Source organism: Typopeltis vanoorti, chromosome 19, assembly GCF_054136105.1.
Source record: "Typopeltis vanoorti isolate ZY-2024b chromosome 19, IOZ_Tvanoo_1.0, whole genome shotgun sequence".
Taxonomy (NCBI): Eukaryota; Metazoa; Arthropoda; class Arachnida; order Uropygi; family Thelyphonidae; genus Typopeltis; species Typopeltis vanoorti.
This window is the reverse complement of record NC_143567.1, coordinates 8,852,776-8,873,689: the sequence shown is the minus strand read 5'-3', so window position 1 is coordinate 8,873,689 and position 20,914 is coordinate 8,852,776. Positions and strand designations below refer to the sequence as shown.

At 36.3% G+C, this 20,914-nt stretch overlaps 1 protein-coding gene across 1 annotated transcript in view; it reads left to right on the top strand.

Annotated features, from left to right (window-relative positions):
* LOC150095842 (protein strawberry notch homolog 1-like) overlaps positions 1 to 20,914 on the top strand; it is a 447,536-nt gene that overhangs the window by 381,211 nt on the left and 45,411 nt on the right. Inside the window, exon 27 of the mRNA XM_090408811.1 lies at positions 10,238 to 10,314. Within this exon, the coding sequence (XP_090264937.1) occupies positions 10,238 to 10,314 (77 nt within the window). The remainder of the gene's footprint in view (positions 1 to 10,237; positions 10,315 to 20,914) is intronic.

The window sequence follows — 20,914 nt, the reverse complement described above, 5'->3', positions numbered from 1 at the left end:
AAATAATAAAATGTCTACATTACCTTCACTTGATTTTGGAATGGGTCTGCTGGCTGATACTCCGTAGAAGTACCCGAAGTTCAATTCTTTGTTTGGACAACGTGCGGCGTTATATTTCTGCTGAGTGGCTATCCTCGATATGCACAGTGGCTATCTTCATTATCTAAGGACTTCACGGGAACATTGACAACTCAGCGCCCGCTTGTAATTAAAATGGTTGCTGCGTCACGCTGGAAACTCAGTCCATAAATTCAGGAACTGCTCGATTCAAAGTTCCCGCTGCCATGCATCCTTGCCCACCGTTCTGCCTGGAACCAGCTACCTCAACCTTCTCCTTACAACCACCAGATCCTGGGAAGGAAAAAAAGCCTTGTTCCTCCTCCTGCAATCCCTTACATTACGCATCACTTAACATCCCCGATTCTCTCCTGAAACACCTTGTGCGATGCTATGTTAGTCTCTTACTCCGAATGATGTCAGCACTTTTTTCTGCAGCAGGAAATCACGTGACTGTTGTTATGCACACCTGCTCCTAATAACACACAGCCTCAGGCGCTTACACTAACACGTACCAAACCTTTGGACCCCATCCTTACAATTAGCTCAGTAGAATATTTAAGTAAATTTTAGTTACACTGTACAATACTAAATCTTGAGTTATAATTCACAAAAAAACTTCTAAATAACATAATATAATTCCAAATCTTTTATGCATCTTTATAATTTTCTAAACTGATACTTTCTAAGTGTTCATCATCATCATCATCAAATTCCTGCCATGTACCCTCAAGGGGTGTACAGGATATGACACTACTACATGAAAAAATTACATCATTACTAACTTCCTATCTACAATTTTTCTCCAAATCAGTCTGTTACTTGTCAAAACTCCAACATTATCAGATCTTATATTTCTATCGTCTAAGGCACTTTGTACAGCATCAATCCACCTATATCTTGGTCTTCCTCTGGGTCGTTTTCCTGCCAACCTGGCAGAGAACACCTGTTTTGCTAATCTTTCCTCTCCCATTCTATTTAAGTGACCATACCATCTGAGATTAGCTCTGCTAATGCATTCCTGGATGCTGACAATGTCAAGTTCTTTCCTAATATCCTCGTTTTTAATATGATATTGCCATTGATGCCATCTGTTCACACCTCTAATCTTTCTCAGAACTCTCATATCTGCGGTCTCTAGTCTTTGGTCAAGTGTTTTACTTCTGACCCAACTCTCAGATCCATAAGTTAAAATTGGTTTGAACACTGTCTTGTATACAGCTAATTTAGTGTTCCGACTAATTTCTTTCTTATTCCATATGAATTTATTCAGTTGACTTCCCACGATACCAGCTTTGCTGATTCTGTTGTGTATTTCTATATTTAGTTTACCATCTTCAGTTAAAATTGTGCCTAAGTAGCTGAAATGTTTTATTGTTCCACAGGTTCTCCATTCACAACACAGTTGACATTTTCAATGATTCTGCCTATTTTCATTGTCTTTGTCTTTTTATTGCTGACCTTCATACCATATCTATTACAACAGCTATTCAATTTAGTCAGAGAATCTTGCAGACTTGTAGCGGATTTATTTAGAAGTATAACATCATCTGCATATAGATAATGAATAACAGAGGGGATAATGTACATCCTTGTCTCACACCAGATTTAACATTAAACCATCTTCCTGTACTTCCTTCAATTCTAACTGCTGACTCACAACTCAAATAAAGACTAAGTATTGCTTGATATAATGCCCCATTGACACCATATAACTGTAGCGTATTGAATAGCTTCTCTCTTGGCACCTTGTCATATGCCTTTTCCAAATCGACAAAACTTAAATACAGATCTTTGTTATATTCCCATGCTTTCTCGACTATTTGTCGTAAAGTGAAGATCTGATCCTGACAGCCTCTATTTGGCCTGAATCCAGCTTGTTCTTCACCAAGCTTTTCTTCCACAATTCTTCTCAACCGTTTCTCAAGTATACTTGCATAGATCTTGCCAGGAACACTCAGTAGGGAAATACCTCTGTAATTCTCACATTCAGTTTTATTTCCCTTTTTATATATGGGTACTATGAGAGCTCTATTCCGAACATCGGGAATTCGTCCCTCTGCCCAGGCTTTCTGAACTATGCAGTGCAGCCACTGTAAGACTCTTATACAACCATACTTCAGCATTTCTGGTCGAATATCATCTACTCCTGCTGCCTTTCCACATTTCAAGCCTTTGATGGCTTTTTCTACTTCAAGTATGGATATGTATTCCTGACTGCATGCCTGGTCAGTGTTTTTTATCACTGTGCTATCATCACTGCTTGTTTCATTTAGCAGTTTTTCAAAGTAATTACTCCATACTACAAGGATATCTTTTTCTCCTGTTTTCATTTCACCTTTATCATCTCTAATTCCTTTTACAGCACTCTTTCCTCCATTCCTAAGCTTCTTCAACAACCTCCAGAATATTTTGCCACCTTCTTGATATTTATTTTCTATATTCATGCCAAAGTCCTCCCATGACTTTTGTTTAGCTAGTTTTACACACTGTTTAGCTTTCTTACATTTATCTCTGTATTCTGTAAGACTAAAAGCTGACTTATTTGCCAGGAACTTTTGATATGCTTTCTTCTTTTCCTTCACTGCCTCTTTAACTTCCTGTGTCCACCAGGGAGTTCTGATTTTTTTATCCTTGCACACAACCTCACCACATGCCTCTCTGGCAGAATCAATCAATGTTTCCTTCAGAGTTTGCCACTGAATCTCCAAGGTTTGATTCCTGTTCTCAAACTCTTTCATTTTCTTTTCAATAATATTTCTGTATTTTAGTCTACAGTTCACATCTGAGAGCTGCTCAACTTTTATTCGCTTTAAAACTTTCTTACATGTTATTCTTTTCAATATGAAATTCAATTTTATCCTGCTCAAGACTAAATAGTGATCACTTCCAATTTCAAATCCTCTGTACACTCTGGTGTCCTGCACCAGGGAGAAAACATCACTATTAACAATAACATAGTCAATGAGACTTTTCTTATTCCTATCCTCTTCTCTCCATGTGAATTTGTGCACATTTTTATGTTGGAACATGGTGTTAGTAATAACCAGTCCATGTCCTGAGCAGAAATCCAACAGATATTTGCCATTATTATTAGCTTTGCTCTTTTCTCCAAATTTTCCCAAAATATTTTTGTATGTCTCACAATCATTTCCTACTCTGCTATTTAGATCCCCAACAAGGACCAACTTTTCCCTTTTCATTGTGTCAGTTGCTTTTTCTAAAGCCTCAAAAAATTCCTCCACTTCTACCTTAGTAGAACCTTCTGTGGGACCATAGGCACAAATAAGTATCATTGTCCAGTTCCCCATTCTCATATTTGCCCACATTACTCTACTTGAGACTGACTGCCATTCAAGAAGATTAGCCTCGTATTTTGTGTTGAATACTATGGCTACTCCTTCTTTTCCTTGATTGTCATTGCCTGAATATAACATTTTGTATTTATTGCTCAGAAAGATCTCACCAGTTTTGGTCTTTTTTGTTTCAGTCACCCCTATTATGTCGATCTGGTACTTATCTAATTCCTCAGCTAGCTCCATTTCTTTGCCATTCAGGCTTCTTACGTTGATAGTACCGATCTTTAACTCTGGTGATGTTGAGTTGGGGTGTGTTTTCAGATTTGTTCCAGTAGCTGACTTTTCGCTGTTCGCCCTTGTTCCCTGGCGAAAACAACGGGAGCCTTGTTTAACCGGGCGACGCCCCAGCCGGCATGAAATTTTGTCATGTTGTACCATCATTTTTTATTTTGGTTTAACCAATAAGAATACAATTTGGTCAGCTAAATCCCAAATTGCCAGCCCATCCTTGTTCGTTCAGTATCAAAGTAGATACCCAACAGGGTGCACCACGAGAAGGTGAGGATTGGACATTAGGTCAGAAGCCCTGGTCGGTTCTCCGCATTCCTTTAAAGGCTATGTGGAGGTCTCCTGTCAGTTATACAGCTTTGACCCATAAGCACCCCTTTCTAAGTGTTATATTTTATTATCTTAATATTTTACGCTTTAAACACAATATTATCTGAATTTTACCAAATGCAAGTATTTTCTACTATGAACAATTCAATGTGCTAAGGTGTACTTGTTGAAATCTGTATGATCTCTTGAAACGAAGTCACAAGACCATTCAGAGTTCAACAAATACAACTTAGCATACACTCAATTATGACTCAATACTAAATGAAACTCGAGTTAAGAGGTTAACATATTCTAAATTAAGCATGCGAAACATACTGCATATTGGGATAGATAGCAAATGATATGAAGTTAAACTAAAATTCCTTTCTGTAATGCTATTCATAAGATAATATAAACAAACATTCTAATGTTACTCAGTTACTAAAATCCACAATTTTGATCTCATTAAGTTAATCTAATCACATACAATTACAAAAGATCTCTTCCAAACAATTCTTCTTACTCTCTCAAAGGAGGTTAACTTTCTAATTAGAGACTGTCCACAGAGAAATTTAGAAAACTGTTCTAAATTTCGCATTCGCAAACAATCTTCTCTCTTCTAATGAATTTTTTTATACAAAATAGAGTAATTTTACCTTATTCTTGTTGAGAGGCTTATACGCTGGTTAAACATGATAACTAATATTTAAGGAATTGACAGCGTATACTAGAAATATAAATTAAATAAACTTTAATATATACTTTCCGATATTTCGGCAAACGTCACGTTGCCATCTTCTTGGGAACTTAATACAAAGACACGTGCACACAAGTACTACATAACAGCAAATGAGAACTGAAGCTAGGAAGCTAACGTTTTCCTAAAGTCCTGGTGGTGCCCTCTGGCGGGCTATATTGGTGGTTCTTGGCCTTTGGGCTGAAGTTTTTCTGATAATTGTTCCCCAAATTTGGGACAGTCTCATGCATCCAAATTTGTTGAGGTTTGGCATGTTCCTAAGGGCTGAGGCTGATTCCATGAATAGTTTTTCATACTTGAACTTGCTGCAGTGTATGACTGTGGCTTTCTTCCATCTTATTCTGTGGCGAGTATCCAGAGCGTGGTCTGCAAGCCCAGAGTGGCTGTACTGGTGAAATCGGATGTAATCCTTGTGTTCTGAGATTCTGATATTTGCTGTTCTGCCTGTTTGGCCAAAGTATGACAATTTACAGCTGCAAGGGACCTGGTACACACCAGGTAGGTCTAGGGGAAGTGGTTGGTCTTTAGTGGAGCGGATAAGGGATGCCAATTTTCTATGTGGTCTATAACAAGTGGTTAAGTCGTGTTTTCTTAAGATTTTGTTGATTTTTTACCGAGGTGCCTCGGATGTAGGGAATGGTGATGGATTTAGAGTAATCTTTTTTGTGAAGGGGAGGGGGTGGTGGGTTGTGGATAACTGGGTTAAGTATTCTCTGGATTTTTTTTTTTTTTTTTTTGGGGGGGGGGGGTAGCCATTGGCTGAGAAAGTGTCATGGATGTGATTTAGTTCAGTGGTTAGGGCTTGATCATTTGAACAGATTATTTTTGCCCTGTTGAATAGTGTCTTCATAACTCCATATTGTTGTGAGGGGGGGGGGGGGGGGCGATGGGATTGTTGGTGAATGTATCTGCCTGTATGGGTGGGTTTTCTATAAACTGAGAAAACCAAGGTTCCATCAGGTTGGTGGGTGACTAGTGTGTCTAGGAAGGGGAGGTTATTGTTTTTCTCTTTTTCCAGGGTGAACTTGATTCTAGGGTGTTGGTTGTTTAAGTGTGTTAGGAAGGAGAGGAGTGAAACCGGGCCATGTGGCCAAATAGCAAACACATCATCAACGTAGTGAAGCCATATGGTAGGTTTTTGTGGGGCTGAGTTTAAGGCTTTCTCTTCAAAAGTCTCCATAAAGAAGTTGGCCAAGGGTGGGGAAAGTGGTGAACCCATGGCTGTCCCCTCTATCTGTTTGTAGAATTTTTCCTGCCAAACGAAATAGCCTGAGTTTATTGTAAACTGAAATAGGGCTGAGATATCGGGAGGAAATTTATCTTGGATTAGCTCTAGGGTTTCTTTGAGGGGTACATTCGTGAATAGGGAGGAGACATCAAAACTGACCATTATGTCATTATGTTGGAGTGTAAGGTTTTCTATAGTGGCTTTGAAGTGGGCTGAGTTTTTTATGTGTGATGGTGTGTTGCCAGTATAGTGTGAGAACGCTTTGGCTAAATGCTTGGCTAGTTTGTAAGTGGGGGAATCAATGCCATCCACTATGGGACGTAATGGCACATTTTCTTTATGTATTTTAGGGAGCCCATATATGCGGGGGGGGGTTAGAGTTATAGGGTTTTAGTCTGTTGGTAACCTCCACAGGCCAAGAAGTAACCTTCTTAAGTAGCCTATGGAGTTTTCTAATTTGTGAATTGGTGGGATTGTAATTAATGAGGAGGTAAGTGGATCGATCTAATAGCAAAGCCTTGAGCTTACCTGTGTAGTCATTAAGGTTGAGTACCACAGTGGCGTTCCCCTTATCTGCTTTGGTGATCACTATTTCTTTGTGTCTCTTCAATTCTTGTAGTGACTTGTATTCACTAATAGATATGTTGGATTTTGGAGGTTTTGCTTTTTTGAGAACACAGGCTACATCCAATCGAATATCGTTGGCGATGTGGCTTGGAAGTTGGCGAATTCCGCGTTCAATTTGGATCATTAATTCCTTGGCCGGTAATTTCTTAGGAGCAATGCCGAAGTTGTGACCACGTGATAGAGCGTTGAGTGCTTCAGGCTTCAAGATAACTGAAGAAAGGTTAACTACAGTGTTGGTTTGTAGTTTAGGTTTGGACGCCGAGTTCTTTATTAATTTATCAAACTTGTTGATATGTCGGCTCCGTATTCGATCGAATTCTTTGTTAGCTGCTGTACACGAGACGTCATGTAGGACTGACCAAAGCTCGTGATCAAGCATATGTGAAAGCTCATTCTCTAGCGCTAAAATAGCTCTGTTTATGTCGGCTAGGGAACCGCGTGTAGCGGTAATTTGCTCCCGAAGTAAAGCCTGGCTTGCCCAGTTGTAGATACGGAGAGCTTTCTGTGAGACGAAGCGGTGTTTAAATTTTACACAGTTTGGGATAACTTGATTATCCCGGCAGCGTTTTAGGAATGCCAGACAGTTAAGTTGTCTGGATAACTTAAGCTTCAGTTTGCCGTAATGGCGGGCCTTGCGTGCGAAGGAATCTCCGTGGATGATCATTATTCTTGTTGAGAGGCTTATATGCTGGTTAAACATGATAACTAATATTTAAGGAATTGACAGCGTATACTAGAAATATAAATTAAATAAACTTTAATATATACTTTCCGATATTTCGGCAAACGTCACATTGCCATCTTCTTGGGAACTTAATACAAAGACGTGCACACAAGTACTACATAACAGCAAATGAGAACTGAAGCTAGGAAGCTAACGTTTTCCTAAAGTCCTGGTGGTGCCCTCTGGCGGGCTATATTGGTGGTTCTTGGCCTTTGGGCTGAAGTTTTTCTGATAATTGTTTCCCAAATTTGGGGCAGTCTCATGCATCCAAATTTGTTGAGGTTTGGCATGTTCCTAAGGGCTGAGGCTGATTCCATGAATAGTCTTTCATACTTCAACTTGCTGCGGTGTATGACTGTGGCTTTCTTCCATCTTATTCTGTGGCGAGTATCCAGAGCGTGGTCTTGCAAGCCCAGAGTGGCTGTACTGGTGAAATCGGATGTAATCCTTGTGTTCTGAGATTCTGATATTTGCTGTCCTGCCTGTTTGGCCAAAGTAAGACAATTTCTCAGAAAATTGGCATCCCTTATCCGCTCTACTAAAGACCAACGACTTCCCCTAGACCTACCTGGTGTGTACCAGGTCCCTTGCAGCTGTAAATTGTCTTACTTTTCTTTGTTAGAGCGCCCTCTTTTTCCTCAGTCCCCTTTTGCACACGACCCATATCTTTTCACCCCTTGGGTTCATCCCTTGCTTTTTCCCGATGCTGTTATGCTCTTGCATTCCCAGAATTCACGTCAATATATACGTTCCGCTTAAGCTACTGCCGCCAGCGTTATGCTGTACACGTGTAGTTTGATATCTTCCAAGAATTATTATTTAGTAACTATTTGATGACACAGTTAATTTTACACTGCTTAACTGAGGCTTAAATTAAGTCAGATTATCCCTCTTTTAAGACATACTCTAATAAAATCTTAATATGAACACAATAGATTAAATATATCGTACATGAAATAAAGAATACAAATTTTATACATAAAGTGAAGGAAGTTTCACATTTAATTTCAGCTGATGTGCAGGTATTTCTCTTTGTTGGGTAAGTTTAATATGTTGGATCCTGAATGAATGATTTCTTTGCAAGATTCCTTCATTCAGGATTTAACACTTGATAGGTATGATGATGATTGATTCCATACGCAAAGAGTAGGAGAACCTATAAGCACATCAGTGCCATGTGTGAAGTGCAGGTGAGGATTGAAATTTGCTCAAAGAGTTGCAGGTTGTAGTTATTTGGAAATACTTCATGAGGAATGCTGCAGTTGAAGAGGTAGTTGAAGTAAATAAACAAAAGAGAAGCAGGGACAATGTGTTTGCAGTTGTACTGAAAAGGGATGTTGGACAGTGGTTGCTTTGATTTTAATAGGCCCATCAGAAAGTGGAGGAATGATTGCCAGTTGAGTTGAGCAATGACCATGAAGTTGGATATACCTGTAGAACAGACACAGAGCTGAATATCATTTCATCTGTGAAGTAGGATTGAAATGAGTGTGAGGGCAGGATCATCTGTGTGCCAAATTATTCTCTTCTGGGTGGCATTGTGAATTTTTAGTGGGAATTCTAGGTAAACTACCCCAAAACGCGAGCAGTATTCTAAGGATAGGAAGATTTGTGATTTGTATAGAATTAGTAGTTAGATGGATGAAAAATAGCATCTTGACTAGAACAGAATGCCTAGTTTTTTAGATGTTGAGGAAGATATTGATGTAATGCGTTTATGCCAAGAGAGAGAGAGAGAGAGAGAGAGAGACTGGAGGTAAATGTCAGTCCCAACATAGAGATCTGATTCTGTCTGGTGATTTGTGTATTGATAAGGGTAGGATACCTGAGATCCCTTTTGTAAGAGGAAGGGCAAGACTGTGTTTGTTTTAGTGGCATTAAAAATGTCCAGTGATGGGTGATGTAGACTGAAGTCAACCTGAATAGAACCCATGCGGGTGGTTGCTGATTAACTGGTGGGCCTCTGTGTAGTGGAGATGTTGACTATTAATGAACCTCTCCATTATTTTCCAGAGGAGTGAGTTAGTGGTGATTGGTCAGTGTTTTGACAACAGTCTTCTATCTCTCTTTTTTGGAATAGGATGAATATATGCTTGCTTCTACAAATTGGGATAAGTGCCAGCTAAGTATAGAAGATTGTAGAGATGAGAACAGAATAGTGTTAGATCTGCTGTACAATGTTTGAGTACATTTGGATAGATACAATCAAAACCTAAAGACTTTTTAGTGTCTAAGTTGTTTCGCATTTTTTGTCTTTTTTGCCAAAAAAGTTTTCATTATCTGGTATGGTAGAAAACAATTTGCCTTGATTATCCATGCAGGAGTTGAAGGACAAGCATGATGCCAGAGGTCAGTTTTATCTTTTGTTGCTGTTACAATGGTGCCATCTGCAGGAAAGAGAGAGAGCAGTGGAAGTGCAGGTGAGTAGAAGTTACATCCATTGGCCTTAGCAAAGGATCAGCAGGCACAGCTTCCATTTGAATAGGAGGCAAGTATTCTGTTGTTGGCTTTTAAATGAACTAAGATTTAGATTTGCTGATCATTCTTTTTGCATTTGTTGCATGCTTCAGCTGAATATCAACCTGGGATTCTTGATATGAGCCACCTGTGATAAGCTGTTTTTTTTTTTTTTTTTTTTCAACTCTACACTTTCTGTTGAACTAAGACTACAAAAATCTTGACAAAATTTCTTTTCCATTGTTCTCTGATTTGTATAAAGAGTTATTTCTTATTATAATCTGTTATTTTAAAATTAACCAACCTTCTTGACTCATAACTTCAGTGTTTACTGTATTATAATAGCTTTTGGAATCTTAGTATTTTTGGCATTCCTTGAAAATTTATTCAGTAACAAGCAAAATATTTCACATAATAAATAACTGAAATTATTTGAATAGTATGATATTTGTTTTGCTGAATATGTAATTAAGTTTGATTTACACTGACAGGTTTCAGTGGAAGAAGCAGAACCTCATTGGAAAATGCACTATGAAGCTTCTGGAAAGATGTGTAATCATATATACCGGTAAATTGATAACTATTCATTTAACTCAGTAGTTTCCAGCTTATAAGTAATTTCATTTACCAGGGTCATAATAAACACTGGCTATCTACAAATTTTTGTAATTTATATCTGATAAGTCTCATACAGATATTGATGTTCACTTATCTTTCTCCTATTTACAATATCTTCTCCATAAACTCTACAGTAATTCTAATTTTTATAATTTATATCTGATAAGTATCATACAGATATTAATTAATGTTCACTTATCTTTCTACTATTTACAATATCTTTTCCACTAACTCTATAATAATTCTAATGCTAAGAATTTATTTTGATTTATTTATTTAATTGCCTCTTTGGGAGATGTAACAGTTTGGCAATCACTGTCCTCAGTAAATTGAAGAAATCAGAATAATTCATTTTATCTTTAGATATTTATGACACTTATTATTATTGTTATTATTAGACCTCCATGGAGTCCATACATCACCCACATGAGCTGTTATATCTTCTCTTAAACTCATTCACACTAGATGCACTCACTACTTCAACAGACAAACTGTTTCACTCACTCGCTATTCTATGAGAGAAAAATCTAGCTCTTGCTTCTTTCTTAACTGCACACAAACTTCCATGGATGCCCCCCTTGGTTTTATCTACAAATAAAATAAAATGATTACAGTTGACAGGACCTCCGCTAGATTAGATCGTGCCCTGAGGCAAACAATTAAATGTCGCCCCTGATGGATTATAAGACAAAAATATAAGAAAATCTCCAATTGCTATTTTGTTTTTATTGCAAGAGAAACAATAATGCAAAACGATTACATAATAATATTAATTAAATGTTTACTCTACGAAGATATCGCACAATAAAACTGTTTAGAAGCGCTTCTAAATTTAAATTATCAGCTATATCTGCCTCTATCGATATAGTTGCTAGACCAACCAATCTTTCTTGGGTCATTGCTGTTCACAAATAATTTTTCATCAGTTTAAGCTTGGAAAAATTTCTTTCTGCACTTGCTATGAATTGTTAGCATAGCAATGGAGCCTACCGTAATATGGCTGAACGAGCGCCCTTATTAAGCTGCGCCATGAGGCAGGCTGCCTCTATGCTACACCCTGTCAACGGTAGTGACAGTTGATGTCTGCTATAGCAAACTCCATTATAGCAAGCTTGCTTCATTTTATAAACTACACAAAGTCCAAACCAATGATTCATAAGCTCTGCTGCACTATTCACTATAACCAACTAATTTTGTAGTTGGTTATAGTAATCACATATATGTGATACTATGTTATGCCAACTTTACAAAAATGGAGCTATTTTGTTAGGAACTGTCTTCGTCTTCTCCTTATGCATTAGGTAACTAAATGGCCTTACACAGCCTCAACATGACACCAGCTGACTCTCCTTCTGTTTAAAACCCTTACTGATATCTTTTCACATTTTAGGAAGGATTTGAACCTGATCTTACCAAAAAGGGCATTATCGTTACTGACTAAGCTACTGCAGTTCTTATGAACTATAGGAAATATATTTTTGAATAAATCATCAGAATCCTGATGTGTACCATAAGGCAGTGTTTCCCAAAGTGTGGTATGCGTATTCCCAATGATACACTAAAGGTCTTTAGGGAGTACAAGCACTTTTTAATTTCAGTTACCTTTTTTCCCCCTTTTACATTTCTGTCACTGTAGTATGCACAAAGTTAGTTTTTCTGCACTTGTGGAGCCCTATCTACAGCTTTAAAATAAAAATATAGAGAGAGAGAGAGAGAGAGAGAGAAAGAGAGCAGTTGTTCACCAAACTAACTTCCTCCCAACAGAAACAATTTCATTCATCTCATTAAACTTTTTTATTATTGGAAATTTAAATTTCATTATTTTTGTTTCTACTGTACATGTATTGAATTTGTGTAATTAAAAATGCATTTAATAATTTTAACAAATGGTGCCACATGTTTGTAATTTATTATAGCTCAAATTCAATTCTTTATTAATGCAAAAATTCTTTATGATTATTCATGTTTAAATGAAATATTATGACTTCCAAATTATCTTTGCCTGGGAGGGAATGAACACAGGTGCTGAAAGTTTGGGAACGTTCAACTTACTTACAATGTCTTACATTGTAAGTAAGTTGAACGTTGAAGTATAAACTGTTTTACTTGATGCTATAAACAATGCATAGTTTATACTGTCCAATTTGTACTATATGATTGTAGTGTTTTGAACAAATTTCCTCCTTGAACCTTGTCATATACCTTTTCCAGATCTGCTACCCATATTATGCAGTAGAAAAATGTGGTGGTGAGGAACTAATCTCTTCCATCTTACAGTATTATTGCCATTCCAATAATTCTGATCATATCTCCAAGTTTTTGGAATTTCTTGATATACTTTGTCTTCAGCCTCAAGCTAGTACTGATAAGATCTGCTTTCCTCTATCTGGATTTCACCATTGCCACATTACAATTTTCAGGGATCCTACAAGGCCTTCATAACTATTGTCCACACCATACTTTTGTGGGTATTTCATATCTACAAAACTTAAATACAGCTCCTTGTTATATTATCATAATTTCTCAACTATTTGTCTTAAAGTAAAAATTTAATCCTAACAACTTGTTTGGCTGGAATTCAGATTGTTTTTCTCTGTTACCCTTGCTAAATTTTTCTTAACCTTTTCTCAAGTACAGTTTGGTAGTAATACACATGTTTTTTTTTGTTAAAATCATTGCTGCCAAGTTGTGTAATTCAAAAATATGCAGGTCTAGAAATTTTACTGAATTCATGTGTAAAGTATGCCCCATAGGATTGCTGCAGTCATTGCAGTGAAAGGAGGTCCTACATCTTATTAAGATGGGCACTATGGCTGTTTGTTCCTCACACTATAGTATCTGTTGACTTCTTTCCAAGCATTGTACATATTATGATTGGAAAGAAGTCAACAGATACAGATTATAGGTGAGAATTCAGTGTTACTATTTTCCAGAATTTAGAAATTTTTAGGCCATCATTCCAATCAAGATTGGATTGATTGCAGAGAACTTCATAACATTTTATGAAGAGTCTCTCAAATTTGAAAGACCTTAAATCAGATTGATGGTCAAAAATTTCTAAATTCTGGGAAATAATGACTTTGAACCCTCACCAGTAATCCAACATTCAGTTGTAATATGTATCCGTTATCTCTCATGCTTACACAAGCAGTATTTTGTATGCATGACAGATGTCGGAATATTGGTCAAAAATTTCTAAATTCTGGAAAATAATTACTTTGAACTCTCAGTAATTGTTGTTAGTGTTGCTATAAAAAAACCTCCGTGGAGTCAAAGACTCATTACGGGAGGCCCATTATGTGCATGGCAGGTGTGTGTAGATAGGTGTAGATAGAAATATATAAGATATTCATATATATGCTTCCTGTTCACATGCAAATGTCTTAATTTTAGTTTTATTTTTACTTCAGTAATTATTCTCGTTAAACCTGTTTTGTGCTCCTTTTCCATTTGGAATTGTTTATAACTGTGTTGATGACTACATTTTCAGTTCTCACTGGTTCTTAATGTATCATGTGACTTGCCAGAGAGCAGCAAAACAGAAGCACTCTATAACCTCTGTTCACTTCTTTCTTGCCTTATGTGATAATGAGATGCTTAGCATGAAATATTAATAGTTTATATTAAATTCCTTATTTTTCTTACATAATGTACATGTGTAGTCATTTAACCAAAGTGTCTTGTATCCTGAGCCATCATGAAAATACAGCTCTAATGACATAATCAATGAGACTTTTCTTATATCTTGTCTTCTGTCCATATCCCGAATAGAAGTCCAGCAAGTTGGAGATGAATTTCATCATTTGAATGAATTTCATCATTCCCACTTATTGGAGGCTTGAAGTAGCTTGGAAAAGTTCCATGTTTGGTCTCTATAGCAGGAATTCTGAAATAAGTAAAAAATAAAATAAAAAATAGATAATAAAAATACAGAAAAATATAAAATTAATGAAGGATGGAGTAAAAATCTTTAGTCTACCCACAATACTAACATGCTGTAGGTTTTCAAAATTCTTTTGTGAGTAGGGGTTGGTTACATTAAAAAATAAAAACCTTATTATTCTTATCAGCTTGCTTTTTCCCCCAAAGTTTCCAAAACATTTCTGTATGTCAGATTTTGATTTCCATAGCCACCCAGGTAGTGTTTGCTGGATGGATCACGTGATCATGAGCTTGCCGCTAAGTCATTGTTTTAATATTAATTTAATGATATTTTGATTAGTGATAATTAGTATTCTTGTGTATGAATGTGTGGTTGAGTGCATTTATTTAATATATTTATACTGTGTATGATAGATAAACTGTGTTACTCATTACACCGATGCAAACAAGAATAGTGGTGGCCAAGACATCACTGTGCAGGGGATTTGACATAATGGGAGATTTTGTGAAATGTAGTGTGTGTGTGTGTGTGTGTGTGTGTCGTAGATGTTTTATGAGCCAGAAATGCGGAACTTCTCAGAAGCAAGAGAATGAAGTGGAAGTTAATTTCACAACTTCCAGTACATTTCATACTGGAAGTTGTGAAACCAAAAGTATTTGAGTGAATGGTGTTCTGGGTTTAAATGATGGTGAAAGAGACAAATGAAGTGATTGAAACTAACTAATATAATGCATGCAAAACTTGCAGTGGCAGAAGTTCACGAGAACATATCCTGAATAAAGAAATAGCTTGCTTGCATGTAGTTCTTCACTTGTTATAACTACAAGATTGAAGGGCTGCAGTAACAGCCAGGGCTGGCTCTACCGACGGTGCAACACGTCTATTTGCACGGGGCGGCAAAATTGTCCTAAACCATACAAAAAATAAATCGTAAAAAAGTCATTTATTCCTTCTCTGTTGCAACCAGACTTAAGGATGTCATTAGGTCTGGTTGACCTAATGACATCCCCTACACAATGATGCCTTAAATTTTTATGTGATAAAACTTCATTGTACTGTATATTTCTTTAAAGTCATAATCATTTAAAATAATGTATTATGTTGTGTTTAATATCGGGCTGTCAATGTTAATATCAGGCGACGTGACAATAGCAGAACACCTCCTGTCTTGTATTTATTTCCGATTCCATTGTTGGCCATGAGTTGACCTGACCTGAGGTTAAAATGCATGCAATTGCTTAATGAAAGTACAGTAACATATTCTTAATGAATATAGAATTACAAGATTGGATTATATATAAAATTTCAGAATGATGGAATTAACTGGAAATTGTGTACGACGTGACAATGGTCGTTAGTCTGTCTTCCATGTGCAATTTCCGTTTTTTCTTATTTGTAAATGAGAATCCAACCAGTCCGCAGTGCAGTGTAACATTGATGTGATGACTGTATCTTTTCATGTTTTACATTGGGTGAGTCCCAGTGTAAAACATGCCATCTTTTCCCAAGAGACGAGTGTAGTCTTTCAAAACTAATGCTTATTAAAACTTATTTACGTTCTACAATGACCAAAACTCAATTGGAAGGTCTTGCCATGATTTCAATTGAACATGAAATCAGTCAGAAGTTAAACTATACTGGCTTTATTTGTGATTTTGCGAATATGAAAGCAAGAAAAGTTTCGTTTTAAACAGTGAAAATGTAAATTAACTTTTGTTAAGACATGAGACACGTGTTCTAAAATCTAAAAATATTATATTTACCATAGTTTTATGATTTGGCAGTTCTTCATTCTACATGACGTGATGAGCATTACTTGCATGTAAGTTAATAATAATATGTTATTTTCTTTCTTTATTTTAACCCTTTAACGGTGTTCGACGAGTATACTTGTCATGTGAAAAAATAAATTACCCTTTGTGACAAAAATTAAAATTTTCATAAAAATTAAAATATATTTTTCTTATTATTATAAGGGAATCTAATGATCAATGATTTTTTGCATTTTTTGTGAAAATAATGTTGTATGCAAAACAAATAAAATACCATTGCATGCAATTCAAATAATTTCTTGTGAGAACTGTGCAAACAGCATCTAATTTTCCCTAGAAAATAATGAAAACTCTGCGAAAAACGTTTAAAAAGATCACACAATGCACTCCTAATATGCAGTATTTTTTAGCAAGTCGAATCCGATTTTTTATAAACTATAATCATACCACAGATTGCTATACTTTTTTTATGTGTTTGTGGATTTTTCAAGGTTTTTAAAAAACAATATATTTAGGTTGCATTGATGGTATTTGTGATATTAATGAATTTTGGAGCAATAAAATTATTGATTTTTCAAATAAACTAACTTTTAAAAATTGCCACTTTGTTATGATTTAATTAAAATTTAACTTCACTTGATTTTAATTATCTACACAGAAGCAGATTTTCAGAACAAAATTCCACCATTAAAAAGTTAATTCTCTCTCTCTTTCTGTAAAGAAATAGTTTATGATCATTGTTCATTAACTTATGAATTTTCATTAGCTAATGATACTATTTAGAATTTACAATCAGAAACGTTGAAGTCTAGCTTAACATCATTTTAAGATGTCATTAAAAGAGTTTTTTAGGGGGAAAGGGTGGAAAAAATATGTTATTGCATGGGGTGACAAAATTCCTATTCCTAGAAAGCCAAAAAAAATTGTAAGAATCAATGAGAGAAAGAACGTTAAGTATATAATTTTTATGGTGATTATGTGATGGGAGACAAAATATTTCACAAAAATACTGCAAAATCTTGTTTCCCTGGTGCAGATATTAATAATATTAGTAATGCTCTTAAAATGCAGAAAGAGAAGCGAAAGAATTGTTTTTTTTTTTTTTTTTTTGGCTGGAACCAATGACTTGACAGGTGAGAAGTATTGTATGAGGGGAGATGTGAAAGAGTTAGTGGAAAAAGTGAAAGAGAAGAACAAGAAGGTAAAGTTTGTGGGTCTGCTACCATGCTATGATAGAAGTGAACTGAGAAGGAAGGCGATGATGGCTAATGAATCAATATGAAAGTTGTGCAGAAAGAATGATGTACAGTTTGTGGACTTTATGGACTTAGTGATGGGCAACAAGATTTGCACAATGCTGATGGCCGGGAATTTTGGGGTAATAGATAGAGAGCTGAAATTTAGAGGACAACAACCTTCACCAAACCCATTCTGCCTTGATATCCTTTGGTAAAACAAGAATGCCAAATGAAAAGACCCCCCCCCCCCCTTGACGTCTATTCCTCCTTCCCATGGTCCAGATACTAGTTCAGTTCTCCTGAACCAAACACCTTCTCAGACTGAATAACTGAAATCATCCTCACTGGAATGAAGATCTTTGTCCCTCATTCTACCAAATCCACATCCACCATCTAAGCCTTGTTTCTCAAAACTGCATACCATGAATCAGTTTTGAATACTTTGTTTGTGTTAATGGTTCCAAGGAGAGGTATGATAGATATTGTGTTGACAGTTTGCATCTTCCCACAATCGGATTCCATCAATGTGCTCATGCATTGAATTTCATCATTTGGAGTGAGCCTATTGTCCCACTTATTAGTAGCCTGAAGTATCTTGAAAAAGTTCTGTGTTTGGTTTCTATAGCAGGATTTCTGAACTAAATAAAAAATAATAATAATAAAAATACAGAAAAATATAAAATTAATGAAGAATAGGGAGATATCCTTAGCCCACCCACATTATTAATGTACTATAGGTTTTCAAAAATCTTTCTTGAGTAGGATGGTTACATTAAAAAAAAAAAAAAAAAACCTTATTATTCCTATGAGCTTACTCTTTTTACAAGTTTCCCAAAACATTTCTTTATGTCAAATTTTGATTTCCTAATTCTGCTGTTTATGTCTCCAACAAGGACCAACTTTTCCTTTTTCTTTGTCAGCTGCTCTCTCTAATGACCCAAAAAATTCCTCCACTTAGTAGATATCCTTCTTTGAGACCATAAGCACAAATAAATTGCATGGTCTGTTAGCAGTGATTTAAATCTAACATGACTTCTATAAGCAGTAATGAAAGCATTTCAAAATTATAATGTAGATGAGAAAACAAAACATTGTATTTTGCACCCTGCTGATATTATAAGATCAAAGGAAATTTACTGCTGTTAGGTTGAAATTAGTCTTAAAATGACTATATCCCAAATTTTTGTTATATTAATACATGCATGGGTCAAAGGCTGTATAACTGAGAGGAGTCATCCACATAGCCTTCAAAGGAATGCAGAGAATCAACCAGGGCTTCTGACCTAATGTCCAATCCTCACCTTCTCGTTGGATATCTACCTGGACACTGAACGAACAAGGATGGGCTGGCAATTTGGGATTTAGCCGACCAAATTGTATTCTTATTGGCTTAATCCGATATACAAAATGATGGTACAACATGGCAAAATTTCATGCCGGCTGGTGCGTCGCCCGGTTACGCAAAGTCCCTGTTGTTTTCACCAGGGCAAACAGCGAAAAGTCAGCTACTGGAAGAAATCTGAAAGCACACCCCAACTTAACATCACCAGAGTTAAAGATCGGTACTATCAACATAAGAAGCCTGAATGGCAAAGAAATGGAGCTAGCTGAGGAATTAGATAAGTACCAGATTGACATAATAGGGGTGACTGAAACAAAAAAGACAAAAACTGGTGAGCTCTTTCTGAGCAATAAATACAAAATGTTATATTCAGGCAATGACAATCAAGGAAAAGAAGGGGTAGCCATAGTATTCAACACAAAACATGAGGCTAATCTTCTTGAATGGCAGACAGTCTCAAGTAGAGTGATGTGGACAAATATCAGAATGGGAAATTGAACAGCGAGACTTATTTGTGCCTATGGTCCCACAGTAATTACTTCGAAAAAGTGGAGAAATTTTTTGATGTTTTAGAAAATGCAACTGACACAATGAAAAAGGAAAAGTTGGTCCTTGTTGGGGATCTAAATAGCAGAGTAGGTAATGATTGTCAGACATACAAAAATATTTTGGGAAAATTTGGAGAAAAGAGCAAAGCTAATAATAATGGCAAATACCTGTTGGATTTCTACTCAGAACATGGACATGGTTATTACTAACACCATGTTCCAACATAAAAATGTGCACAAATTCACATGGAGAGAAGAGGCAAGGAATAAGAAAAGTCTCATTGACTATGTTATTGTTGATAGTGTTGTTTTCTCCCTGGTGCAGGACACCAGAGTGTACAGAGGATTTGAAATTGGAAGCGATCACTATTTAGCCCTGAGCAGAATAAAATTGATTTTCATATTGAAAAGAATGACATGTAAGAAAGTTTTAAAGCAAATAAAAGTTGAGCAGCTCTCAGATGTGAACTGTAGAATAAAATACACAAAGATTATTGAAAAAAAAATGAAAGAGTTTGAAAACAGGAACCAAACCTTGGGGTTTCAGTGGCAAACATTGAAGAAAACCCTGATTGATTCAGCCAGAGAGGCATGTGGTGAGGTTGTCTGAAAGAATAGAAAAATCAGAACTCCATGGTGGACACAGGAAGTTAAAGAGGCAGTGAAGGAAAAGAAGAAAGCATATGAAAAGTTCCTGGCAAATAAGTCGGCTTGTGCACTTAGAGAATACAGAGACAAATGTAAGAAATCTAAACACTGCATAAAACTAGCTAAACCACAAAAGTCATGGGAGATCTTTGACAAGAACATAGAAAATAAATATCAAGAAGGTGGTAAGATATTCTGGAGGTTGTTGAAGAAGCTTAGAAATGAAGGAAAGAGTGCTGTAAAAGGAGTTAGAGATGATAAAGGTGACATGAAAAAAGGAGGAAAAGATATCCTTGAAGTATGGAGTAATTACTTCAAAAAATTGCTAAATGAAACAAGCAGTGATAGCACAGAGGTAAAAAACACTCAACAGGCATATAGTCAGGAATACATATCCATACTTGAAGTAGAAAAAGCCATCAAAGGCATGAAATGTGGAAAGGCAGCAGGAGTAGATGATATTCAACTAGAAATGCTGAAGTATGGTAGTATAAAAGTCTGAGAGTGGCTGCACTGCATAGTTCAGAAGGCCTGGACAGAGGGATGAATTCCTGATGATTGGAGTAGTGCTCTAATAGTACCCATAATAAAAAGGGAAATAAAACTGAATGTGAGAATTACAGAGGTATTTCCATACTCAGTGTACCAAGCAAGATTTATGCCAGTATACTTGAGAAACGGTTGAGAAGTATTGTGTGAAAGAAAAGCTTGGTGAAGAACAAGCTGAATTCAGGTCGAATAGAGGCTGTCAGATTCAGATCTTCCACTTTACGACAATTAATTGAGAAAGCATGGGAATATAACAAAGATCTGTATTTAAGTTTTGTTGATTTGGAAAAGGCATATGACAAGGTGCTAAGAGAGAAGCTATTCAATACACTACAGCTATATGGTGTCAATGGGGCATTATATTAGCTGTATACACTAAATTAGCTGTATACAAGACAGTGTTCAAACCAGTTTTAACTTAGATCTGAGAGCTGGGTGAGAAGTAAAACACTTGACCAAAGACTAGAGACTGCAGATATGAGACTCCTGAGAAAGATTAGGAGCATAAACAGATGGCATCAATGGCAATATCATATTAAACACGAGGATGTTAGGAAAGAACTTGACATT